The sequence below is a fragment of the Rhinolophus sinicus genome, chromosome 3 (genome assembly GCF_057876585.1).
Source record: "Rhinolophus sinicus isolate RSI-liver-muscle chromosome 3, RSI-T2T, whole genome shotgun sequence".
Classification (NCBI taxonomy): Eukaryota; Metazoa; Chordata; class Mammalia; order Chiroptera; family Rhinolophidae; genus Rhinolophus; species Rhinolophus sinicus.
In genome coordinates this window covers 42,846,148-42,874,087 of record NC_142503.1, presented here as the reverse complement: position 1 = coordinate 42,874,087, position 27,940 = coordinate 42,846,148, and the positions used below count along the sequence as shown (strand labels likewise).

The 27,940-nt window shown below is 40.6% G+C and overlaps 1 protein-coding gene across 6 annotated transcripts in view; it reads right to left on the bottom strand.

Annotated features, from left to right (window-relative positions):
- Positions 1-27,940, bottom strand: part of MAST4 (microtubule associated serine/threonine kinase family member 4) — a 545,650-nt gene that overhangs the window by 390,782 nt on the left and 126,928 nt on the right. For all 6 annotated transcript variants that reach the window (XM_088796536.1, XM_088796537.1, XM_088796539.1 and 3 more), the window contains exon 2: positions 1,976-2,129. In XM_088796536.1, the coding sequence (XP_088652662.1) occupies positions 1,976-2,129 (154 nt within the window). The remainder of the gene's footprint in view (positions 1-1,975; positions 2,130-27,940) is intronic.

Here is a 27,940-nt window from a genome sequence, read left to right as displayed (position 1 = left end):
ATTACTTCGTTCTTCTTCTCTGCAGTGCTCCAAAGGTGACTCTTGTGTTGGATATATTGTCCCATTAAAGAAGATCTTTAATTGCTTTTCACTTGTGAGTAGGTGGGGTTAACTCCTAGGCTGACTAGTTGTGAGACTTGGCTCTGCCCACCGCAGGGTGTTCTGCTGCTTGAGGGTTGACCGCTTAAATGTGGTTTGGCCTCTATCGGCTCTTGTGCCTATAGAGAATTCCCTCTGTGTGTGTCACGTATAGGTCAAACCCGGTAGTACTCTGGTTTGGTCTGGAGTTGGCCTCTGGGTGTGTTGAATCTTGTGCCTCTTAAGCTGGGCCCCACTAATTTTGGAACAATAATTCTGGCCAGTGATTTAGGAAATTCTTATGGGCAAACAATCAAATTTCCCGGATGTATCCTTGTCTTTCTTATACTTTCTTTCTCGCTATAGTCTCACTGGAGGCTGGATTCACACGACGTGCAACCTGCTGTCTGCTTTCTGCCAACTGACTGAATCTCCTCGACTCCCCTCCGCCTTTTAACTTTTAAGATTTAATTTCCTCATCTATAGAATAAGGATTAGACCAAATAACCTTTAGGATCTCCCACTTAAAAAAGCAAATAGTGTGCATCTATGGAAGGACACAAAGGAAAATGCCCTAACAAGCATTAGAACACTGACAAAACTCAAGTGTGAACTTCTGCCCTCAACTTAGTGAAGTGCAGCAATTTTGGTGAATTTCTTCTCCTTGGCCCAAGATCAGTTTCACCTTCCATTCTAGCATTGTGTTGCTGGGTCACGTGTTCTAGACTTCACTGACCATGTGGCTGGAGTCTTTCTGTTTCCAGAAATTTCATCTCCAAAAAGTCAAAATCAATAATTCTCCAATAAAATGTGAGTAATTCAACTTATTTTCCAGGCCATTTATGAGCTGGCAGACAACACTGTCATATGTAGAGAAAACTTTATTCTGGAGTTTGAAAACCAATAAAGTTTTTTCAGAAATATTTAAAGGAAAAAGCAGTTGGAGTGAAATAATAGAAATCTAACCTTTAGTGATTTAAAGATAAGTTTAATAGCATGGAACGTACATGGTGAGTTAGTTATTAAAAAAAAACCCATGTTATCTTTCAAGTCAATAAAAGTGATGTGAGGATTTTCTGGATTTGAAAACTTTTCAAATTAATTTTAACAACATGATTTAAAAAAATAGGTGAAAGATTTGAACAGACACTTCACGAGATAGATGAATGTCCAATAAGCTCATAAAAAGATGTCTGACATCATTTAGTCATCACAAAAACACAAATTAAAACCACAATGTGATACGACTACCTACCCATTAAAATGGCTGAAATTAACAAGACTGGCAGTATCACAAGTTGGCAAGGATGCAGAGTAATTAAATCACACCTGTTGCTGGTGGGGATGTAAAGTATGACAATTTGAAAACAGTTCGGCAATTGCATATAAAGTTCAACACATACTACTGATACACGTGACAACATGGATGAATCTTTAAAACATTATACAGAGTGAACAGAGCCAGGTATAAAATGTACTGTGCGATTCCATCAATATAACATTCTTAAGATAAATCTCACCTATAGTGACAAAAAGCAGATCTGTGGTTGCCTGGGGCCAGGGAAACATGGTGGGGTGGGGGTGGAACGAGCCAGGAAGGGGCACAGATAACACTTTATATCTTGATTGGTTGTAGACTGGCATATAAATTTGCCAAATCACATATACACTTAAAAATGAGATCATTTTATTGTATGTAAATTATACTTCAGTATATGCAAATAAAATCCTCAATTTAACTGCTCTCTGGATTGGACTAGATTTTACCAAATGGCCTGCAGAGTGCCAGGCCCGTTCTTAAGTAGACTGATTCTCACACGTGGAACGCCACGGCCATTCAGGAGCCTCTCATGTATAAATGCAATCCCTTCTTGTGTACGTGTCACTCATGACTCACCTGTCAGAGCTCCTCCCAGGCTCCCCCGCCGTAGCTGTTGTCCATCCTCGCTCAGCTGTCTTTTAAACTTCAATGACTTCCCAGGGCCAGAAGCGACATCTGGGTTGCTGCATTTCCGACACGGCATGGGCGGAGGGGACAATATGTGGTCAAGCTGCAGAGAGAAGGACGGGCATTACTCGCTGGGACACTTTCCACACAACCAGAATGAAAGACCAACCAGTCACACTTTCCTCCCTTTGCTTTCTCTAAATCCCTCTCTCCCAACTCTGTTTTCAATTTGGCTAGTTTAGAGAATTTATGTCTTCCATATGACAGAGGGTCGGGCTTGCTGCAAAATCTCAACAGCAGAGTTTTTCAAGCTGGAGGTTACAGCCCATAAGCGGGTCATGAAATCAAATTTAATAGATGGTGATCAGTATTCTCAATGCAATAGAATAGAAATTATCAGAGTTCGATGAAGGAAGGGGAAGTACTGTTTCATGAAGTTTTTGATTAAATTATACATGTATGTGTGTGTGTCCTAAGTAACTATGTAAAAGGTACATCTTTCTGTGGGCCATGATCCCCCCAAAATAAAGAATATTGCTCTGTAGAGAATCAACAGATCACTCTTTAATTGTTCACAAAAGAAAATTCACAAGCTTTTGGTGCTCACAGGTAGACACAGGGAAGGGACATTTCTAAGCGCCACAGCCCATAGTGGAAATCGATACATCCGTATATCACTTTATAGCTGTTAAAAGAAAACCTGTCACAAGAATCAAGGAAACCAAAGTCACTTCAAGAGACAACGTTCTACAAAAGAATCCCCTGTGTCACAACACTTCAAGATCTGTCCTGCTTTTATGAGAAAATCTCTCATACTTGAATAAGGCCATATCTTCTAAAATGTTCACCTGCAAATAAGCATATATGCGTATATATGTGCGTGTCTAGATAGTTATTAAGGACAAAAATATTCATGCACATAGACATATATCCAGATAGTTATTAAGATATAAAAAGTACAAAAGATATTCATGGAAATTTGAATTGTCACAGAAAAGGGCCAATTTTGTAGAAATTTAAAAATAGAAAGGAGTTGGGTAACACTGCTCAATGCCAGGCATTTTCAGGGATGCTTCACTGAGATATGTTTTATTTTGTTTTCATGGTAAAGAGATGGTCATCTGGTTATATTCTCTGGATTTTTTAAAGATTAATACTATCATGGATCTAGGAGGAAGAAATTCAGGGATGAAGTCCTTCCTTTGCCTAGCTATGCACCACAGCATATTCAAAACCATGGCACAAAAAGAAATTTGACCCTGCCTGTGAGTAACTCCTCCCAAGCTAGTTGAGAGATGGAACAGACCTAATTGGCTCAGCTATTACAAGATGTCAACGCTCCCTCAAGCTCAGCTGTATTCATCACTAACATGGAACAGCTGGATTTCAAGCTCTTGTCAATAAGTACCATCTCAAGTTCATTGCCAGTCAGCACTTTACTGTATTTCATTGCCACTTAGTATTTTCCTGAGAGTCTTCAAAAAGCTAGCAGTGTACCTGCTCCAGGATGAGGCCAGACCAGCAAAGCAAAGGGATTCCAGATTGTACTTTTAGAAGGTAGTTGTTGAGGCTGCTGTACGTTACGTGACTGTCCTACTCAAGATGGCCTCCAAGGAGGAATTTCTGTCTAGTCTTAAGATACTTGACCCTTAAACCTTGTGGACAATGAATTTTAACAAGGAAATCTGCATGGTGCCTGAATCCGTCAGTGGTTCCAAATGCAGTCAGATCGTTACACAATGTGGAGGTTCTTTTTGCCTCCTTCTTGCCTCCATTTTATGTCCTCACCCCATTTTTTTTCTTTTATCTTGCCAATTTTTTTAAAAAAAATTTTCAGAAGAAAATTTGCAACAACAGAAATGTTGTAAGACTAGTACAATGAACACCTATATTTCCTTTACCATGGTGAATTTTTAACCTTTGCCATATTGCTTTCCCTCTCTCTCTCCTTCTCTTTTTCTGTCCTGCTCCAAACACATAGGGTTAGTTGCGAACATTATGGATCTTCACCCCTAAATGCTTCGGCATGCCTCTTCTAAGAAAAAGGATGTTCTCTTAAGTCATCCTACCGCATACTCTATTTATTCTTTTGACATTTCTCAAATCCTTTATTATCAAGGTGAAGTATAAATACTATGAAAAATATAAAAAAAGATTATATCATGTAGACAATATTAAAAATTTGCTCTTTTACATTAAAAAGAAACTTGCAGCCACAAGGTGGCAATGTGCTATAGACATTCAGCAAAATGTTCCATAATAGCTACTAGTCTTGTAAATGCACCAAGAACCCCTCAGAGCAATCAAGCGAGGTAAAGTCCATTCTACTTAGTTATTTTCTCTTAATTACTAGTAGCAGCTGCATAAAATGCAAATATTTATTGTTTAAGGTTCATCAACTTCTGCTACTTATTTTTCACCTGAAGTTAAAAATTTCAGCTTGCAGAATTACAATTAATTAATCTAGGAAAGATTGTTATATCACAAATTAACAGAGGGTGGAAAAACAAGCAGATGAGAAAAGATCATTCCTAATTAGGAATTATGTGCTTTCCTTCATATTTCCAATAAAGCCATACAAAATATGAAACGAATACAGAAGAACGAGGAGATCAAAGAGAAAGCATAGGAAAATAAAAAAGAAAATCTGTTTTCTCACATATATAGTACATACAGCCACAAGCTATTAATAAGCCAGAGTTTTAAATCAGAATAAAAATCCCAAGAGTGAAGCACTTATTTTAAATCTGGGAAAACTGAGGCAGTGAACTGTGCAGTCTGCCAATGTTCCAAAAACAATATAAGTAGAAAAAGCTATAAGCATAGTGCAATGTTCCAGGACCCCATTTCTTTCTTCACATTGAATCACACTCCCAACAGGGCTCTCTCTAAATAGATCATTTTTCCAAATTTGCTGTGTTGTCAGTGGCTCTACTTTTCTTTCTACAATTAGTCTAAGCTTCTCAAAATGGTCCACTGCAGCCCTGCAATTTATTTTTCATTTTTTGTCCTGATTCGAACACTCATGATCCCTTTAAAAACATTTCATCACACCCTAGAGCTTATGGTAGACATCAAGCATATCACTTTGGACACCGCCCTTTAAATTATTTCAGTTTAATCTTTTCCAACTTTTCTAAATTCCCAAAGTCTTCATACTACAAAGAGCTCAACTAAAGACAGAGGTTGTTTTTAAACTTTCAAATGTTCAAGGGCGTCTAAGCCTGAGATTGTCATTCTTGATTCAAACACTTCTAATGTCTCTACTAAGCTAACACTGGACTCTGACTCCCTGTCACATAATTACCTAGCATGCTGGAAGATGCAAAGTATTCTGATTGAAACAGATTTACCAGAAATACGTGCTTCCTTCTTTCATCAATAGCAAATATTGATTTGTGGTGGGCTAGATTTGCTCAAAACTTCCTATGTTAGTTTCTTGTAGTTCTGAGCCACAAAATCATTTGAAGAGGCATGTTATTAAATGTAGAATTCAGAAAGGCACCTACCAATACCACTTACCTGTGAATGATACACAACTGCTCCCTACTAGCAGTGTATCACGGGAATCATATGGGCAGCATAGACAACAAAAGGTGTACAGCTACTAAAAATCTGATGTAGATTTGGGGGAAAGTTTCCAAAATTACCAGTCCTATAGAAATGGCAATCACCAGATTCTGCATCTATATTCTTTGTATTTATCAGCTCCACCCATCGTTTTCTGTTTTACAAGTTATCAGGCCGAGAAAAACAGAAGAATCCTCCATGATTACACTGTGGCTTCTGCCATCAGGGAAGATAAATGAAAAGTAAAGGCAAATCATTCACAAAACTCTGTTTTGTGTCTTTGTTTAGTGTCTCTACCATCACCAGGACCGCCACCATGTCCAGACAAGGACCATAGGTTTCTTCCTCTATGGCAATATCCACTCGTAATACCATCCATCTCTTTCTAAAAATGCATATTGTAACTCTCGATGAATATTGAATTGCAGCCTTCTTAACTAACAGTTTTCTCCAACCTCATCCCCAGACACATTCATGCCCAAGCACATGAGTTCTCTAATTTACAGTTTCTAAATATTAACAATGATCATATGAACATAAGAGATTTTTTCCAATTTCAGTTCATGGCAACCCCATTTTTCAGGCTACTCACGGCACAAACCTTACAACTATTCTAAACTTCTTACTCTCTATCCAATCAGTCGATCCTCTAACTCAAAGTCCAAATGTAGCCAGAATCCAATCATTTTACCATTTTGACTGCCATCTCCTTGTCCCTGCTCTCCAGGTCTCTCTTGCAATAGTTTCCCTAAAGATCTCTCTGCCTCCATCCTAGTCCAGCACAGTAGCCAGCGACCCTTCTGAAACACATGACAGATGCTCTAAATCCTCTCTGGGAGTCTTTCATGGCTTCTCCTTTATCCAGAACAAAATCTAAAGTCTTAGCATTGCCCTACAAGGTCCTACCACCTCGACCCCCACCTCGCTGATCCCTGCTCTGACTACTCCACTCAGTCCCCCTTGGTCTGCTGCCGGACCTCAGATGGCCCAGGCATCTTCCCACCCAACAGCTTTACACTGATCATTTCCTCTGCCGGGTACACACTGCAGATACCAGCTGCTATGCTCCCTCCAGTCTCTAGGTCTCTATTCCAACGTTACTCTTTCAAGGGGGCCTTCCCTAATTGACTCATATAAAACAGCATATCTACCATTTTATTTCCTTATTCTATTTTTCCTTATAGCATCTTTCACCACATGATATGTTATATCTTTTATATTTATTATTCTCCTCCCACTAGAAAGTTACATTAAATTATGTACTAATTATGTCCACGGCTCTATTTTGTCTACTGCTCCACATAAAAGCCACCATGTAAATATATGTTGAGAGAACAAATGAAATGCAAATCTCTGATGTTTAGTTAAAAACATAACAAGAGTTAAATAAAGAATGCATGCCATAAAAGGTTTTTATTGTTAGGAAAATCAGAATAAAATTGTATCAAATGTTACTCAAGGTGAAAATGCTAATGTGAAATTACAGCATTTTGACAAAATTGAACACTTCATGTATTAAAAAAAAAGAAAGACCCTTGGGCTATAACAAATGACATTTTTTCAAAGAATCTTTTCCACATACAAACTGCTATGCTAATTTTTTAACACTGCTACCACTGAAGGTGATTCCTAAATAATGAATTATTCGACCTTTTAACTATGTCCTAACTAGCATCACGTCACTTGTGTCCATCAATCCAAGACTTTTCCTACCCCCATTCCTCCTTTGTGTAATTCCTCACTCATTTCCAAGATGTGGCACACGCATTTTAAAGAGCCATCCAAGAAGGCATGTGCCCTGAGGCCAAAGTTCATTAGTTCAAAAGGATCACCAATGTCATCTGCATACACAGTGGGGCTCACCAGGAAAGCCTTTTTTTTTTTGCTTAAAAGAAAAAAGAGAGAAAGAGAGAAAAGAAAGAGACTGACTAGGAACACAAGGGTTATGAAGACACTGTTTAGTTATTCTGTTTCTTGATATTAAATATTCTAAGAAACCGCAGATATGAAAATATAGGAATAATTATAAAACCACGTAGACTATGCTTGTAATCTTCATGAACTGCTCCACCATCTCCATCCAAAAGGGAGGCAGAAGGCAGCCTGAAATGACCTTATTTCAAAATTGGATTTTACTTACTTTTAAACCAAAGCCACAAACGATATTTTAAAATTGGACAGAACACAGTTCTCTAGCAAAGACAAGACAGTCATTACTGGATTCCTATTAACTCCACAGTGGTTAGGAACCCCGACACTTCCTGTCCTAATTAAGACATTTTACTATTTCTATGCCTGTTTCCTCATCCACAAAATGTTAGCAATAACACTGCCTATCTCCGGAGGTTCTCAGAAGATTAAAAGAATTCATATATGAAAAGCACTTAACAACCGTATGTAGAACACAGTAAACGCACATGTGGTGTTATTAACATTCCCATAGAGGAAGTCACCTCATTCACACACATCTCTGCATGTATACTTCGTCATAAATGGTTTTCAAGGAAATTAAACTGATTACAATTTTACTGAGTTTTTTTTTTTTTTTCCCCCTTTATGGCTCAAATGAGAATGTAGTTTGAACTGCTTTAAAATTATTTCTGGCTGTAATTCTCATGCTGTGCTCAAGAACATGAACTCCTGGGGCTTGAGCACCCATTGCTATGAGGTTTTCAGTGGGCATGAGGCAGAGCAGTAGAGCAGTCAGGAGTATAGCCTACATTTGAGTTGTCGGGGACAGAATCCCAGTGTCATGCCTTGAGCCAGCCACTTAACTCCTCTGTGAAGTGCAAACCTCGGGGGTGCTGAGGATGCAGAGGGATGATGGACAAAAAGGGCTCGACACATTGCTTGCCCTGTAAAGGCACCCAATCACTAATAAAGCTGGTGATAACTGTCACCAGAGGTAAACTTGTCCCCCCCTCCCTTAGCCTTAACTAATGTTTAATAAACTCGCTGATGCCTGGAGAATATGCAACCACCCCTTCCCAGCATCCTAAAACCTAACTATTGATTGAGTCAGACACTGAGAGAGCTACAATCCTGAACCGCATTGTTCTGGGGCCCATTTAATTGATTTCACGGACATTCATGTTAGATTATGCCACCCAGAATGCATGCTTCCATTTAATAATAATGTAAGAAATAGCCCTATGAATCATGCCACTCTGTTCTATAAACATGTAAGGAAGGACCTATAAACACTATTCTCCTTGTCAAGACTCATCTCTTTATAAAAAATATGTATTAAGCAACTTGTGTGCCAGGTATTCCTCTGGGCACAGCACTGGACGGAATGGACAAAAATCCCTGTTTACCAGGAGCTTCATTCTCGTTGGCGAGATAGAAACCTGGAGAAAATGCTGTCACTGCTTCACATTAGAAACAGTTGTGCTTCTGCTAAGTTATGGTATGGTTTCTCCTGAGAACACCACCAAGCACATAACTAATCAAGGCTCTCTAATTCAGCCACGAGAATCCAGAGGGCAAAGCTTGCTGTCTGTCACGACCACGTGTGGCATGTCCAGTTGCCATCAAGACCTCATGGATCTGGTTGCTGCACTGATCTCACTCTGGTTTCACCTTGCCCTCTGCTCTAAACTGAATGTTTGTGCTTCCCCCAAATTCATCTTTCGAACCCTTAATGGTATTTGGAGGTGGGGTTTTTAGGAGGAGATTAGGTCATGAATGGGAGTAGTGTCCATATAAAAGACCACAGAGAACTGCCTTGCACCTTCCACCATCCACCACGCAAGGACACAGTTAAAAGATGATTGTCCTTGAACCAGGAAGTGAGTCCTCACCAGATACTGAATTTTCCAATGCCTTGATCTTGGACTTTCAGCCTCTGGAACTGTGAGAAACAAATTTGTTGTTTATTAGCCCCCCAGTCTGAGGTAGTATGTTATAGGAGCCCATACTAAGACACTTTATACCAGTGGTTCTCAGCTGTGGTCACTTTGCCACCCAGAGGACATTTGGCAATGTCGAAACCATTTTCGGTTGTCACAGCTTAGCTGGGAATGCCACCGGTATCTACTGGCTAGAGACAACAGATGCTATAAAGAATCTGTAATGCACAGGACAGCCCCCAACAACAAAGAATTATCTGGCGCAAAATGTCATCGATGCCCCTGCTCTATACTTACTTTTCTTTTGTCTATCTTCACCTGTTTTTAAGTTATTCATCTTGCTGAGTTATCTGTTATTGTAGATTATCCTAAACCCTTTTGAGAACAAGAAGGGGGACAGAGGAAGAGCACAGATAGAATCTTAGCAAAAAAATGTTCATGTCAACAAGATTTGTTCAGCAAATAACTTCCTGAGCCACATTAATTTACCGAGCCTATTTAGCTGTTTATTGCAATTCACTTTCTCAATGTACGTCCATGTTTTGAAAAATAACACATCAATAGAATGTATTTAAACTAGAAGATGTACTCGATACCAATGTAATTTTCTATCTTCAGTTGTGTAATTAATTCTTTGAATTATAAATTTCAATTAGCAATATAAAAAGTGTTTCAGAAACACCTCAATATACATCAAGCTACAATGGCATTCACTTAAACAGAGCTGCATCACTAGTTTCATTTCTGAAGAGAATTGATTTTCTTTTTTCCCTTCCAAGAGAAATATGTAAATCAGCACTTTGATAACACTATCTCACTTTTGTCTGTCAACCCAACTTCAAGAAAGTCAATTCTTTTGCTTATGAACATCTCTACACACACACACACACACACACACACACACACACACACACACGTCCACCACTAGCAACATTATCACATCCCAAGGACAGAGCATGGTACAGCAGGCATTCAGTTATTACTGTCATGTTTACATTAAGCAATAAGTCTACAGGCATAAGCAAAGTTCAATAAGTGTACAGGTATAAAAAAGAAATAGAGCTTTTTTATATTACATATTACAGTTTTGAAAACATTATACTGCAGGTTTTAAAAACATAGCACTTCTCAAAGTTTAGTTGAAGAGCAGTGACACTGGGGAAAGCTCAGAGCATACATGGATTTGACTTTGCATATGTTTCACCCGTTTTCCTGTCACTTTAATATTCTAGATGTTTCCCTGACCTTTATTTAGGCATCTAATTTATGCCTGGAGCTGTTTACTTATCTGCAGTCATTATTCCCCTGGTACCATCCTGTCCCCATCAGACATAAGTAAAGATTCTGACTATGGTTAACAAAGCAGGAAGAGATTACTATACTCAGCTGTCATTTTCCTTCCATGTAAAAAGTCAGAGGGGAAAATATGTCCACTTCCCCCTCTGGCAGAGAGAGGAGAACCCCGGGTAGGTGGTATGCTTATTCCCATTTTACCAGTGAGGAAACAGATTCAGAAAGATTAACCCCTCCAAAGTTATCAGCTCCATAGGAGGTACAAAAGGAATCAAGCCCAAGATTTCTAACTCCAAAGCCCATGTTCCTTCCACTGTTCCAAACTGTCTCCTAGAGAGGGGCTCCTGGTGGCAAAGCACATGCAGCCCCAGAAAGTTAATCCTAATTTTGTCTTCCATGATTTCTGGTTGTAAATCTCATGCCACTCGTGCTCAAGGGGCTTTATCACCCTTTGCTCTTCCAACCCTGGTCTAAGAAGTCTCTCCAGGGAAGACTGGATCTTAGACCCTGGTGTCAACCAATCTGAATGGTCTAGTTCAACCCGAATTGACAGCATACACAGAGGTTTCTAGGGCTTCTATAGCTGCATCCTCAAGTTGGAATTATACCACAAAATATTAGCAGTGGAAAGGACCTAAAAACCAATTGGCTGCTTTTTGGAAGAATGAGTCCCAGACAAGCCCCATCTACAAAGGTAGGTGGTGTATCATTGCAGATCAGGACCCAAATTCTCAGACCTACAATCTCCTGCCTATCACGTCTTGCTCCCTTTCTCACTGTACTTCCTGCAACCTCCCTGGTATCCATCACTGTATTAGCATCAACTTGTGTGATTTTTCTTTGGGCTTTTATTCACACATGGTCTTTCAACTCAGAGTTCTTTAAAAAGAAAAACATTTAGCCAGATGTCCGTGGACTAGACATTGTGCTAAGGCTGCAGGGAGAGAGCGGAAAGAATACAGTCATCTTCCTCAGGACACTGCTACCTGAGAGCAGGAGACAGACACAAAACACAACCATACACAACATGGCAAATGAGGGGACAGAGTCAGGTACGGGGACGACAGTGGCTTTGAGCAGAGTTGTGGTCCAGCACCTAGCTAATTTCTTTTCCTTGCTATGTTGGCTGAGCAATGCTGGTGTGAATGCCTAAAATGAAGGAGGAGTCAACTTGCACTTACTCAGGTACATTATGATCTTCTCAGGTAGCCAGCAGCCAGTCCAGGAAGGGAAACAGAGTGGTATGTAAACAGTTGCTAATTTGCCATCTGGCTTGGGGCTTTTCAAATGCATCTACCACGTTGTAAGGTGTAAGAGAGACAGAGCACTGTTTCTCCCACCATTGGTACCACCCAGCATGACTGGGGCCTTTATAATCTTAACCATCTATCTTTAGGTACCAACTATCTCGCCATGGGCAATGCATCACATCCCATTTCCTGAGGGGAACAGAGAGCAGTGGAGAGGAGGAAGGCCACGGTTTGAGGTAGACCCACAGCTGGGATCACATTCAGCTCCTTATCAGTCACATAAAGAGGACAAATTATAATTTTATCTATAAAAACGAATAGTTATATTCTCCTTGTAGGATTCTTGTGGATAATGTTAACGGATCAATAGAAAGCTCCTAGCAAGAGGAGGCACTCAAATGTTTATTCTCTTTTCCTTCCCTATTCTTTCTTAGCCTAATTCATTTTATCAGAACCATAATAGAAAATAATCAAGGGCTGGCACTTCTGTTCAATAACATCCACGGAAGGTAAAACTAAACTTTATACAAGTTTCTGGGAAAAACTTCAAAATATGCTTTGCTTCGAAGATAATGTTTAAGCTCTTTAACTGGACAAACATATAAATTAATATTCATTTCATGATTTTACATTAAGAGAAAAAACAGGCTGTTTGAGCAAGTCTCCTGTGCACAGCAGGAGCAAACTGAACTCTGACCCAAGAGGCAAAACACACGTTCTTAGGGAAGGCATTCCTAAGAATCCCGAGTCACGAGTTCTCCGTAGCTTCGGGGCCTCACCTGGTGAAAATGGAAATAGTTTAGGAGAACAGGAAAAACAGTCAGTAAGAAAATGTCAAATAGTAACAGAACTAAAAGGAGAGCCCTGGGGATGCGAGTGCTGCAGGGCCATGCAAACTGGTTTTATCAGCCTGACTTCTTCTTAAAGAGGGGAAAAATAATCAGACAATAGGAAGGGAATGGAGAAGAAAGAGAATGACGGGACAGAGGGAGAGGAAGAGGAAGAGGAAGAGAGAATGAGGTGAAAGTGATGAACGAGGGCTGTTCAAGGAAGTTCTCGCCCTGCCTGGCTCATGTGTGCAGGTCATCTCGCCCTTCCACTCTGGGTTTCTTCCCACCATAGAGCCGAAGACCAATCGTCTTCTTTCTTAGCAAAAATAACAATTATAATAAATAATGAATATATTATTAAATAATTATAAATAAATATGTTTCATAATCATAAAACAATAAATTCCAAGACCTTAAGTCAGGAGGTCCCTGGCTCAGCACCAAATCCATCTTACTCCTAGATTTCTACCTGACCAGGTTCCTGCCCTGATGTCTCCCCTGTCTCCCCAACCTGCACTCCAAGAGTTTGAGGTCTGGGGGATGCCTTGTGCCCAGGGTCTTGCACTGACTGACCGCTGCCTCGGAAATGTAGCTACTGGGACCACATCCTGACACGGTGCTGGGCCTCGGTGCTACCTGCCTGCCCAGTGACCTGCCCCATATCTTCCCTGCCTCTGTTGGGAGCCTCACTCTGGGTTTAAGCAGTGGTGTGACTATCTCAGCTCTCCTTTGCCCAGATCACACCATCCCAGGGCTGAATCCCAAGGCATTGTCCACCACCAGGTTCCCAGTCCCCAACAGTCAGGCCAAGTCTAACCTGCCAGCCCCCCTGGGAAGGAGAGCCATGGGAAGGAGAAACATGGGAAGGAGAAAATGACACAGGAAGATATAAAAGAGGAAGAAGGAAGAGGGTGGGAAATGCAGTGAGTGAGACAGAAGAAAATGGAGAAAGCAGAGCAATTAATAGCTTGGGACATTCTGCAGAAAATGAATCCATCATAACTTGTCTTCATATTCTACATTCCTTGGGGGATGAGCACGTGAGTAACTTGATCACTCTAATCGCTGAATCCATTCTCATCTCAAAGTCTGATTGGCTGACCAACCACTGCTGGAACCTCCTCACATGGTTTTATCTATTCCTCAAGAAAAGATGTGATTCCAAAGAGGAGCCCTCCGCTCTGATGCCCCTGCTTGGCAGGAAGAAAACTCTTCTCCAGGTTACAGGAGCGAAAGACAAATAAGATGTTCCCAGACTCTGAAATAGCCTCAGGCAGATGCGCCCAGAGAGCAACTTATAGTCAGCCTCTGACCCAGCTCCAGCTCCCACACCCCAGGGCTTTATTTTCTCATTTTTGCCTGAGACTCACTGGCAGGAGGGCTGTGCGTTGAATACATGGGGATCTACAAGCTGGAACTAAGAGACGCACTCAGTGAGGAAAAGTTTAAAGTTTGAACTTGAAATCTGCTGGAAAACAGCACTCGACAAAGCGGACACAGAGACAGCCTTCCTTTCAATAAACCTACGACTCTTGTGTATAAAAGCCTGAACTTACAGGTAGATAAATTAGATTTCTTCTCAATATGTGGGGATTTTAAACAATGAATTCCTTTGCCACGTAAGCGTCTATGTAGAGATTAACAAAAAGCAGTTCGCACCGAATGAAAGCAGAGCTCTTATTGACGAGCCAGGCCCACTGTGCTGGTCTGGCTGGAGAAGCACAGGAACATACAATCCTGCGATCAATTGTATCATCGTGGCGACCAGAAGCAGGTTGCCTCTCCACCAGGGCAGTGGATTTGCTGTGTCCTCCAATTCCACATATTCCTCTAATGGTTATCATCACCTCTGTTGCTAAGAGGCCCCATTCCCACTAAGCTCAAACCACCACAGCCACTAAAGGTCCATTCCTGACCTTCACTGCTCATTGATATTCCAAGGATCAGAAAACTACAGCCCGCATGTGACATAAAAATGTATTGGACCACAGCCACGCTCATTCGTTTAATACTCTCCACACTCTGCCGACAGCAGCCGAGCGGAGCAGTTCTCACAGAGACCATATGGCCCGCAAAGCCTACAACATTTACTATCTGGCCCTTGACTGAACAAGTTTGCCAGTGCCTGATGTCTTCAATAAATTCACTGATCATCTACTATGTGCCAAACACTCTGGAAAAAAAAAAATTGTCAAAGCAAAATTCCTCTCTTCAGGTGGTAGTAAAAGCTGTGAAAAAAACAGCAGTCGGATTCGAGACAGAAAAAGAGGGCAACTCTATGATACGGGTGATGAGAGGTCATCTTTCTGAAAGGAAGCCACTTGAACAGGGAACTGAAGGGAAGGAGAGGGGGAGAGAGAGCTGTGCAGGGGAAGGGGAAGAGGCTTCCAGGCCCAGGAAATGGCAAGTGCAGGGCCCTCATGTGAGAACAAGATCAGCATGTTTGAAGAAAAGCAAATAAGGTAGGTGGGCAAGGTCCCCTTTCCCCATGGTCTCAATCCACCAGTCCCTCCCCCAGCTAGGCACAGCACCTGCTATGTGCAGGCACCATCCTAAGTGCTTTAGGCACATTGTCTCATTTAGTGTTTAAAACAACCCTCCAACATGGTATTGTTTTCATCCCCATTTTATAGATAAGAAACTGAGGCTTAGGGAATTTAAGTGGCTTGCCCAAGGTATCAGAGCTAGTGAGCAATACAGACTGAGACCATGGTTAGCTGTCAGACCTAGGATCTTCCTATACTGTTTCCTATTCCATCTTCATTCAGGCAGTACCAGCACTGTCACCCAGCAACAGACCAACAGCTTTATGTTACTGTTGTATCTGGTCCAAGTTGCAGCCCACCTGGACATGTGGTAGAGGTTTCACTGGCCTGCTTTCTTTTTCACTCTCCGTGTTTAGACCACGTTCTCACTGAACTACCTTACTTCCTCCACCCCTAAAACTAATAAACCTCTTAAGATGACCCCCAAAACAAATCACTGAGCTATGGAAGACTCACTGATGCAGGGAAACTGCTTGCAAAAGGAGAAAGGAGAAAGGGAACTAATATTTACTGAAGGCCTTCTGAGTGCCCGGTGCTGATGTAAACACCCGGTGTTCTCTATTTCCGGGAGATGATGCTTCATGAGAATATGGAAGGAGGAAAACACGACATCTTTCCTGTGGATTTCTGCATCGCACAATGCAGGAACTGTTTGAGGAGTCTCCATGGCAGACGTGACATAAATTTAAGAAGCAGCACATACTATTACCCTGTGTTCCTCAAGATCAATCTTCATCCAACATCCTGAGACAAGGTATACAGCAACTTCCTGTTCGTTCCCACCTCAGACCATGCTCTCTGGCGCCCTCACTCTGTCTCCTCTCTGTCTCCTCCAAGAGTTTACATCAGTCTTTCACGCTTCACTCACAAACATTAAGATGGTGTCCTGAGCACAACTGTTTAGTTCTAAAGCAACCATCTACGTGTATACACAGTTCTTCCCAGAGGCCAAGGAGCCCTCAGGCAGTTAGGATTCTTGGTGACCTACCACCATAATTTCCCAAGCATTCCCAAGACAGGTATGTAGAGCAATCCCCCTGGTGCGGCCCTTAAAATATAATAATACTAAGAAACCCTAAGAATCATTTATGACAAATTTCCAAAGCAACATGTTCTAGAGAGCGAGAAGCACACCCCAATAAATGCCAGTTACAAAAACCAGAATGGAAAAATGGTAAAAGTGATGGAAAATAATTTTCTCTGCTCAGTGGGGAAAAACACAATAATGCTTTGCTGATTCTTCTATTTTAGCATTTGCACAGGCAAACATAACCCCATTCTTGGTTAATATGTTTGCTGCCTCCTATGAATCCTAATTTCTTATCTGTGGTTCCCAAAATTTAGCAAAAGGCCTGACATAGTGGACACTTAGTTTATGTGTCACATGAACAAATGTCTACTTATATTTGACGGTATTATTAGATGACAAGAGTTAAGAGATGCACCATGGAGAGGAAATGAAAAGAAGACTGGAATAAGGTTAAAATGGCTCCATATGTGTAAAATGAGAAACGGATTAGGATTAGCTATGTAAAAAAAAATTCCTGGTGCTGGGTTAGGAAGGGGCCCAGTCATTCTTTACACCCTATTGCTATTCCTTTCTGATTGACGTGAATCAGTTTTACCCATCTCCTCTTTTTTCGTCACAAGAATTTCTGCCATAAGAGATAGAGAGGTCAAGAAAAATAAGCAAGAATGACCTCTGTTCCAACAACTGGAGAAAGATGTGGCTCAACGAGTGGTGTCCTCTGTCTGGGGAGAGAGGTGGTAATAGCAGGACTACCTGGAAATGTAAAATAAATTTACATTTTATGTTACATAAACAGCATTTCACTAAAAATGGGGAACTATGTGCCATTTCCTCATTTCCCAAGTAAATAAGAATATAGGGAAAGGTGGGAAAGTCAACTCTGAGAATCGTTTTTTTGAAAACTTAGGCAAGTCTTTACATACCTCACACCAAAGTTGTTAAATACAAACATTTTGTACTCGATAATAAAGCAGACTTCACACTGCAGCTAATTAACAGGAAGGAAAAAAAATAAGATCTATAGGAAAATGACAATGAAGGTATCAGTAATTCAAGACTTCAATAACTGCTCTAAGAGTGGGCAGCCATCTACCTAAAACCTTTTAAGGATTCTTACACATCAGAATCTTATGTAGTCACAGTAGCTCACGACCAGAATTTAATCATCAACAATGGTATAGAATCAAGTTAGAAATAAGAAGTCAAAGAAGTCAGATGACAGGAATATGTAAGCAGCCTCAGAGTATGAGGTGTTCACAGTGCAAAAGGGCTGATGGTAGCTAAATATTCACCACAATTAAAAGCAAGAGGCAGATCTGAATCACAGCATCTTCACACTGAAGGAGCGCATCATGACCACCTACTCTGGACTCCAAAAAATACCTTTGAAAATACAGAGACACCCCCACACACACACATACAACCCACACATACACTCTTTACCCTCTTGCTTTATTCATCTCCACAGCACCTATCATCTAACACACTGTGTATTTCACTTGTTTGCTTATTTGTCTCCTCCTCTTTTAGAATATAAACTTCAGGAAGAAAGAGATTAGGGACGGTTTTGTTCCCCAGTACATGCCCAGAGGCTAGGAGAGTGTCTGCATGTGGATATGGCAGCCATAGACTCATCTGGGCTCTCCACCTTTTCGGGGCTGGTATTGTACTTTCTGCCCCCTTGCGGTTGGTTCAAGCCAGGTGACAAGGTCTGACCAGCAGGTGTGAGGAAAAGTGATGTGTGTCACGTCCAGGCTAAAGCACTTAACTGCAGGTGTCACACCGTCCAGAGCCCTCTTACCTAACACTGCTCAGTGGCTACTCTGTTAGCCTATCTCAGAGTAAGGACAACACCCCCAGCCAACTCCCAATGGATACAAAGTATGAGCAAGAAATAAGCCTTTGTGCTTCAAGCCACTGAAAGGCCAGTGTTATCACCCCTCCTAACTGATAGGGTAGGTGCTCAGTAAAAATGAGTGGTTGAATGTGTCAGCACCCTTCAGAGAGCTCACACAGCATCGTGAGTTCTAAGGGGACCTGACTTATCTACTCACAATGCAGCCCATTCTACTTTGGAACAATTCACAGGTTCTTCCTAGAACTAAGTCAAAAACTCTTCTCAAGTTAAGGATGCTGTGACGGCTAAATGTATGCGTCAACTTGACTTGGAAAGCCCTGCCTAATTCAAATGCACATGGCAGGACAGGTTTGTTATCCATCTCACTCCCTGCTTTCCGTATTCGCCTCAAGCATTCCTGAAAAGCCCTTTGATTCAACAAAGTCAAGAGAAAGTGACTTAGGTGTTATACTGAGAGAAGTGATCAATATGAGCAAGAGAAACGTTTGTTTGTCTTGTAGTAGTTTCACTCAGAAGCCTCTAAAGAGCTTAAAGCTCCTTCCAGCAAAGTACAGGCTTCAAGGATGAACTAGACCCTCCATGATGGACGTTAGACCTGGGAAGAGTCCAGAAGTAGAAGAAGGTCTGAGGGATCAAAGCGCACTAGGCTAAGAAGGGACTCCCAGCTGCCCACTTGTGGTGGTTTTAGAATACGCTCAGAAATTCTTTGGCACTCCTCCCTTTAACAAGTAGACATTAATAACTCTCCCCTTCAATAAGCATCCCCTTCATTGCAGGCTCTACTTAGTGACTTGCTTCTAAGAACAGAACATGGTAAAAATGACGGTGCGTAACTGGCTTGGCCATAAAAGGCATGGTGGCTTCCTCCTCGTTCTCTCCCTTCTCTCTCTCCATCTCTCCCAGCTGGTCTGTACTGTTCTTCCCCCTCCATTTCATTGGATACAGTGTGTGAGAGAAGCCAGCTGCCATGTCATGAGGACATTCAAGCCTCCCAGTGGAGGAGCCCACATGCTGAGGAACTGAGGTACCCTGACAACAGCCAGCACCAACATGGCAGCAGCCTGACGGAATCCACTGGTCCTCCAGCCCCACTCAGGCCTGCACATGACTCCAGGCCTGGCTGCAACCTCACAAACGACCCTGAGCCAGAACCACCCAGCTAAGCTGCTCCTGAATTGCTCACTCAAAAAACTTTTGGATAATAACTCACTGGCTTTAGTTTTGTGGTTTGTTGTTGTGTGTTTTTTTAAGCTGCTAAATTTGGGGAATAATTTCTTATACAGAGGACACAAAGTGTCCTCTGGCCTGGGTTTGTGCATGTGCGTGTATGTTCTGTGAATGGTATGTTCACAGTAAATTTACACACTGACCCTGGTGGCCCAGATGTGACTGAGGGGCTGCCAACATGCTCGGCCACAGAGAGTATTTACTCCCTGGGGTCCCTAATCCTGGGGTTGTTTTGTTTGTCATATTTAAGTGTGGAATAGTACTTCTCTTCATTGCTATCTTGATCTTTTGAAAATAGCCTTGCAAGTATCACATGTGAAAATCAGCTTCATTTCTTTATATCACACCATCTATGGTAGGTCTTCCACTTCAACAGGACTCAGAAAGCTCTTCAAGAAAAAAGATGGACCACAACTAACAGTGCCTGAAGGTAGAACTGTACAATGACGACTTGTATCTCTCTTTATTCCTATTCAATATTTTTTTTCCCCAAAACAGACGTAAAGAATGTCGCAGGATAACTCTAGCAGGATTCCTTTCCCCTGATACTAGCCCACTGTCATCTGCAGCCATTACATAGTGGTTGCCTTTCTACGTCTCCTCAGAATTTGCATTTGATTCTCTAGGTAATTTACTATCTTATTAAATAGTAATCCAATGAGTGACCCGGAGTGAAAATACAGCTCCAATTGTGTGTGTGTCCCAGCAGGAAGTACATACAAGCCATGGCACATACACAAAAGGCCAAAAACAAAGGAATAAAACCCATGTTTACTAAAGTATTCTCTGTCTCCTATCTCTGTCCTAGTTACAGGTATAAGTGACAGCAGGAAGACGATCATTAAACAGCCTAAAGTTTAATTTCTAAAAGAAAATAAAAAAGTTAATTGAGTCACTAACCCCCCCGTGGATGAGGACAGGAAAGGACGAGGGTCAGGTAAGGTTATAAAAAGGTGGTGCTGAGGTTTACAGTGGAGTCAGCTCCAACAGAAAGCAAGCAGTGGAAATGGGAGAATTAACATCTCCAGATCCCCCAAATCCCATAGCTATTTCCTCTAGGATTAAATGTTCCATATCACTATATCAGGAAGAATAATGGAAACCTAACATCAGAAGTATTGAAAAAATAAAAGTTATGATAGATTCCTTTTGCCTAGATTAAAAGAAAAACAGTGTATCAGCTATGAAAGAAATGGTTTCCAATTCCATTCTAAAGGTATGTATTGAGAGTTTGCTCTCTCTTAGGGAACTGTACCAGGGATGGCAGGATAGAGGAATAGGTAAACATAGCCCCTGCAATCAGGAATATCTCAATTTCGAAAGTCACTCCTAATCTTTAAGGGTTGCAGATTCTATAAAAATTATAGCTCTTCTCTCCAAATAAACATATATACAGATAAATACGAAATTTTGCTAACAATTTCAGGCTACCTGTAAATCCTCAAGGTCCATGTATTTTAGAATAGTATTTCTTGATCTACTAGGAAGAAAAAACACGCAGAATTTTGTTTAATAAGTGTATTACATAATATATAACATTAGAGATTAACCTAGCCTCTCTTGCAAGCGTCCAAAAAAACCCAAAAACAAGCAAAAAAACACCTTTAGTTTTATCAAACACCAGCTATTGTAGAGGACAAAATACATACATTCATGTAAAAGTAACATTTATGGAAAAGTAACATTTAGTAATATTTTAATATTTCTGGCATTACTATTTACAGGTAATAGTAACTGAACTAAAGTGAAATTTGCATGAAACCTAAATTTGAAAGATCTGCATTTTTAACCTCATCCTTAACACTAGGTGCTGTATTTTGTATGATTAATTCTGAATAGAAAACATTTTCTCTAGCTCCAAGACAGCAAGCTGGGCACTTCTCATTAGTTTCAATGGTCTAAATGATTTTAGGCTATAATCTTGGAGAAAAAAAGTTCATGTGACTTTTTCATTTTTTAAAAAAGCTCAGTTTCTCCACATACACTGTATTTATGCTGTCAAAACGAACACATGAATGACAAATGCATTAGGCACCAGAATTTTTAAAAATTCTTTCTCATCTCATCTCTGTAGCGTCTTCCAAGAGACATGTTCTCAGATCCAGTGCAGAAGATGTGCTTTAGGGTGCAGCATGGAATGCTACCAGGTTGTATCATTTGGAAGGACCAAAGAATAAGTAGAACAGAGACACAGAATGATACTGCAAGGGGTGGAGAAGGTGAGGACACAGCTGGAAAACAGGAAAGAAACACAAAGTGATATAATTTCAAGCATTCAGGACCATGTTGTCCAATACAGCAGCTGCAACCACAAGTGGCTATTTACATTTAAATTAGTTTAAATTAAAAAAAACACACAGCCTCAATTACACTACCCTCATTTTAAAAGCTTAAAAGCCACGTGTCACTAGTGGCTGCCATAGTGGACATTGCAGAATATAGAACATTTACATCATCTCAGGAAGTTCTACTGGGCAGCTCTATTCTAGAAACTGAGAACCCAGAAAACACTGAGGATCTAATTAGCCTTGGACAGAAAGTACACTGGTTCAGCGAGGAACTACTTTCACCTAAGTTCTTCTATTAATAAAAGAAGGTAAATGGATACAAAGCAGGTAGAAAACAGTGAAGATTAAGAATTTTGAGTGCAATGGAGAACTGGCCCTACATTACATAATACAGCCCATAATACTCATCTAAGATTCAAGTGGCTCAGGAGCTACCAAGCCTGTGGAAGATCTGTGAGTTATTTGTCCTCACCAGCCAATACCAATAACATTTAGTGAGTTCCTAATATCTCTGTACACCCTGCAGAGAAAGAGAGTGCTACAGTCATGAGACATGCCTTAGCCTTCGGGAATTCAGGGGAGGACAGAAAAAAATTATATCGAGAGAGACTTTTTATTGATTTATATCTATAGCCCACATAGTTTCCACAGCCACATAGCAAAGTCATGCTGCATATGATCACAAGCTTTGAGGAAAAGTCATAGCGTTGTTGCTATGAGGTATAATTTCAATTTTCACTTCCGTATTATCTTTTCCTGAGACTCATTTTCATTGTATGCCTCCCAACTCCTTTTGGCTCATGACTAGTGATTAGGTCTACTTGAAAATAGGACCTTTGTGGAAAACCGCACTTTCTTCTCCTGAAAAGTTAAGAAATTGGACAAATCATCTACGTTTATTTCTCCTTTTGTTTCTCTAAGTGCTATGATTCTATTTGTTGCTCAGAATGCTCTAAAAGTCCCAAAAAGTTTGTACTTTTTAAAAAAGACTCACAAAGGAGCTGTAGGAGAATTATAAAACATATGTGACTAAATATAAACAGAATAACAACTTGCCATAAAAAAAATTCCAAAGGTGACATAGTACAGAAATGAGAAAAGCAAAGTTCGAGCCATAATTTTTAAAAAAAAACTTTAGTGAAAAGGAAAGTGATGGCAATTCTGTACATATTGATATGGAATAATCTCCAAATACAATGTTAAGCAGAAAAAAAGCCAGGAAGAGATTAGTATGTAAAGTATGTTACCATTCATAAAAGAGTAAAGGAGGGAGTAATATATGCTTATTGGCTTATGGATGAATATAATATCTTTGGAAGGATACTTAATAAGTTGATAATATTGGCTGAACCTAGAGGTTATTATGCTAAATGAGATAAGTTAGACTGACACAGAAAAATACCATGTGACCTTACTTATATGCGGAATCTAAAGAGCAAAATAAATGAATAAACAAAACAGGAAAAGATGCATAGATACAGAGAACAAACTGATAGTTATTAGATGGGAAAGGGGTGGAGGGTGCTGGATGAGAAAGGTGAAGGGATTAGGAAGTACAAATTGGTAGTTACAAAATAGTCATGGGGATGCAAAGTAAAACACAGGGAATATAGTCAATAATATTGCAATAACGACGTATAGTGTCAGATGGGTACTGGACTAATCAGCGGGATCACTTCGTAATTATATAAATGTCTAACCACTATGCTGTTCGCCTAAAACTAACAAAATAATATTGCATATCAACTGTAATTGAAAAATAAAAAAATATTAAGTTATAGGTGATATAGTCACATGGTTAAAAACTTAAAGAGTACACATGTATTCAGTGAAAGTTTCTTCCTGCCTCTTATGTTTTTTGCCTCTTATATTTTTAAAAAGAAGAGAATCTTTAGAAATAGAATGATGTAAATACTAAAGGAAAGATGTATTTGGGGAGGAAACAGAAGAAAGGTGATCAACCCCCTCCATAAACCACACTGGTTTCATTTGATCTTCTTTTCCTAATGAGCTAGAACTGGCCATGAATGGAAAAAGGGATCATCTCTGTCCCCACGTCACAACGTATCCAGATGCTAAGCCATCTGCAGATTGAGTAGGCATCCTTCAGTTTTTCATTAAGCGAATCAAATGTTGCCTACCTCCCATGTACCAGGCACCAGAGACAGCACAAAGTTCATACAGCACAGTCCCTGCCTTTAAGCAACCACAGTCACAAGTCAGCTTCCTAAATAAATATCTACAGCACAAAGCGATGAGTGCTAGGATAGAGGTGTGTACAAAGTGCTATAGGAACAAAGATGACCCAGTGAGTAGTTCTGCCCGGGTCAGCGAAGCCTTCAAGAAGAAGAGGCCACGTGAGAAAGCTTTCTACCAGGGGCAACAGGGTGTGCAAAGCAAGGAAGTCTGACAGGGCGTGGTGTGGAGAAGGACCAGGGAAAGGAGTGGGGCCACACTATGTAGCTGAGGGACAGACTGAGAGGAAGGGAGCCACTAGTGGAAAAGGAAGGAGGGTCAGTTTGTGAAGGGTCTTGTGTGCAGTGCTGACAAAAACAAACTGCATCTTTTAGACAAGCAGAAAGCAGACATTTTTAAGGCAGGAAATAGAACAAATGAAGCACACACTGTAGAAAGAAGACAGAAGTCGTTGCGTAGGAGGTGATTTGGATAGTGCAGGAAGGAGGAGAAGGCAGCTAAGAAGGGCCTTGGTCAGTAGGAAGGAGGAAGAGCAGACTGGCAGATGTTGTGACAGGAAAGTGATAAATCTTTGTGCCTGAGGGGAGAAAAGGCAAAGGAAAACAGAAAGTCAGATCCCGGGGAGGGGTGGGGGGGTGTTCTTCCCCTAAGGGGTTTGTTATGGGGGCAGTGGGGGTGGTGGGCTTGGGGAGGAAAGGCCACTGTGAGCTGCACCTTCCTTAATAAAAAGAAAAGAAAATTGTTCTTAAACAAGTTGTATGAGGTTGTCTCTGGCACACCCTGATGGCCATGTCAAGAAAACAGGTGATAATCCAGCTCTGAGCAGCAGGAGAGACATCAGGCAGAAGCAATCATTTGGGAGTTGGCAATACTGAAATGATAAGTGAAATGAGAGTACAGAGAAAGAAGAAGAAGCCATGTTTGCCGTGGGAATGGCTAGAAGACTGTAAACCAGAGGAAAAGCTGACTCTTCTTAAGAAAAATGGGAAGAAAAACAGGACGGAGTGGTTTTAAAGATCAAGCTTAAAGGCCATAGGGAAGGTGAGATGAGTGATGGGCATTTCTTTCCCCTTTTGTTCTATGTATGTTGTAGAAATGAGTAGATATAACCTAACCAAACAATAGCAGAGCAAAGGCTGTTAAAGAAAGAAAAATTGATAGGTTGCCATCTCAGGAATTGATAGGTTGCCATCTTAAGGAAGCTCTTAAACCAGAAATCAAGCTAACTCCCAAGAAAGGTGGTGTAATTAAACTATCATGACACATTAACTGAAATACCTTGTTCTATATACAAACGCCTGACAGATATACCCCAGCGGCTCTGCCGATAACAGCTGTTCTGATCTTTGGTTATTGCTAAGCTATACCCAATGCTGCTTTATCATAAAGCATGCCATGAAGAAACTGAAGTGTTATTATGCAACTGTGTAACTCTTTGGGAGCTCCAAAACGCCTCTGAACAACAATTACTCACCTGGGGCACATCCATGATGTTTCTCCATAAATGAAAACCTAACCGCTCCAATCATTTTCACAGGTGGGCTAATGCCTATTTTAAGGAATTTGTGTAACTAGGTCACACTGCTAAGGACATACTTGATTAAAATCCCAGTACCTATTTAGATTAGGGTTTGATATCTGTTTCTATTGCCAATATATTGGAACTCTTAAGTCAACATCTTGTTCTAGTCCCAGTTTTCATGTTCTACAACGTATCTAAAATACTATTTTCCCCTATTTTGAGGGTATACATATATTGTTAACTCATGTCTTTCTTCATAAGAATTTGACTAAATGAAAAAAGAAAAAACAAGACCACCGCAGATAAGAAAGAATAAGGCGTAAATACATTCACATGATAACCAGCTTCCGAGATCTACATTTTACTTAGAGACTTTGAAAGATATTTGTAATTTAGGCTATCCGGCTCTTAACTGATTAATGTGAGGAAAATGTTCTACCTTAACTACTGCTCAGAATCCCTTTAAATTACCACTGGTCGGCAATCTGTCATCAGCAAATATGCTTATGTCAAATGTCCTTATAATGAGCTATCACATTTTCAAATATTTTCTGCCATTACCTAACCAGGAGATTAACTCAATGCTATAACCTACGGAGAGGAGAGGAATGAGACATTGGCTCTTTGTTGAAATGAGCCAACTCCCTGCTCTGAACAGTAGGGGGGAGGGATGTATAAATGGAGAAAAGAATTACCTATTCATCTTCATCAATAGTTGACGCCATCATCATTTGGCCTCTAAAAAAAAAGGATGTTTTAATTTGCTGGGAAGAACACATTTCTTCAGGGAGGAGATTTGGGGATTTGACCATGAATAACAATGAAGTGAGCAGTTTTCTTCACATGCAAAAATCTAGCTCTAGTCTTTCAATCCAAATGAGATTCTGAAAGTTGCAGGTGGGGGGCAAGGGATTCGATTTATTTATTCAAGTCCATGTAGGCTTCCTTCATCCAGCAACTGGATCCCCATTTCCTCTCACTCAAATTAACATTAAGACAAAAGAAAAAAAATTAAATATTCCCATTTGTACTGGCCAGCTTGTAGCAACAACCCTCGGTTCAAAGAACAACCACTGTTCAGAAGGCTGCTCACGGCCCCTGCCGAGGATGCTCCCCTTGCAGGAAACTCAGGACCCCTGATACAGTCCTCTCATCATTACCCCAACTCCTTTGGCAAATGCAAAACATTCTCTTGGCATCGGCAGCTTGCAATAAATCATTCAGGCTCATGCCAAAGCTGGAAACTCAGCATTTATTAATTTTAAATAAGTTCTGATCCCCATTATCACTTATGGACAATGACAATATTTCTCTAAGCCCATTATTGGTTCCCTGCACTATAGAAAGCTGAGAGAAAGCACCAACATGGCTGACCTTTTTGTGGCTTCCTAATCATGACTGTTTCCCACAGGAAAACAAAAAAAAAAAATTAAGAGTCCCAAAGCATTATGCAAGTCAGGTAGAGAGAATGAGAATCTGAGTGAAGCAGACTTAGCATAAGAGGCCCTCCCTATGCAGCATTGAAGTGATGTATAAATCAATAGGGAATGATTAAAACACTGCTCTATGAAGGACCTGCATAGTTAATACACATTTCATTATGAAAAAAAGAACACTAGTCAGACCAAATGCTTGGGCATGCAGTAAAACAGAAGCGAAACATGTACCAGGGCTGTTTAAGCATATAGAGTTCTAAGGAATACAGCTAATCAAAACCATCATTTCTTTAATTTTGCTTAAACAAAGCTCCATCAAATATTTTATTTGTAATTTAAATGTACACACGGACACACACATGCACACACCAACACCTGGTTTCTAATGTACTTTATCATTTAACAGATAGCCCTCCCCTTCAAAGGCCAGCGTCAATTAAAAAACACAGTATTCTTACTCAGGTTGCAGTACAAAAGCCGTAACTAAACATCCCTAATTGCACGATCATTGTAGTCACTGGAATAAAATGCATGCTTATCTTATCCCTCCTTTTAAATGGGGCAATTAAGTGCTGCTGCCCATCTTTCCCTTTTCCAAAAAGCAAATTTAACAACTAAACATTATGTTTGGGTTTCAATTAACTTCACTGAAAATGTAGTGTTGTGTTTACAAAACAGACAGAGCAAAACCTACCAAAAAGCAAATGGTATGCCAGAAAACCCAGGGACCACAGAGCACAGGCACTCCCCTTCCTTTCCTCTTCTCGTAGTTTACCCCTCCATCCCCTCCACTGCACCCAGATTCTGGAGACTGACTGCTGGGTGATATTCTTTAGAAAGTCATATTTAGCATCTGCTGGTGTAAAGAAAGACATCGTGACTTTCCTTAAGGAACACTTTGGCAGCCCCTTCCAAGAGAAAACAAGGTTCCTTCCTTCATCCTGTTTTCTACATTTTCCTTAAAGGGAACATGAAAATTGGTCCCAGTACAATTCTTCTGATGGAGATGTCCTCTGT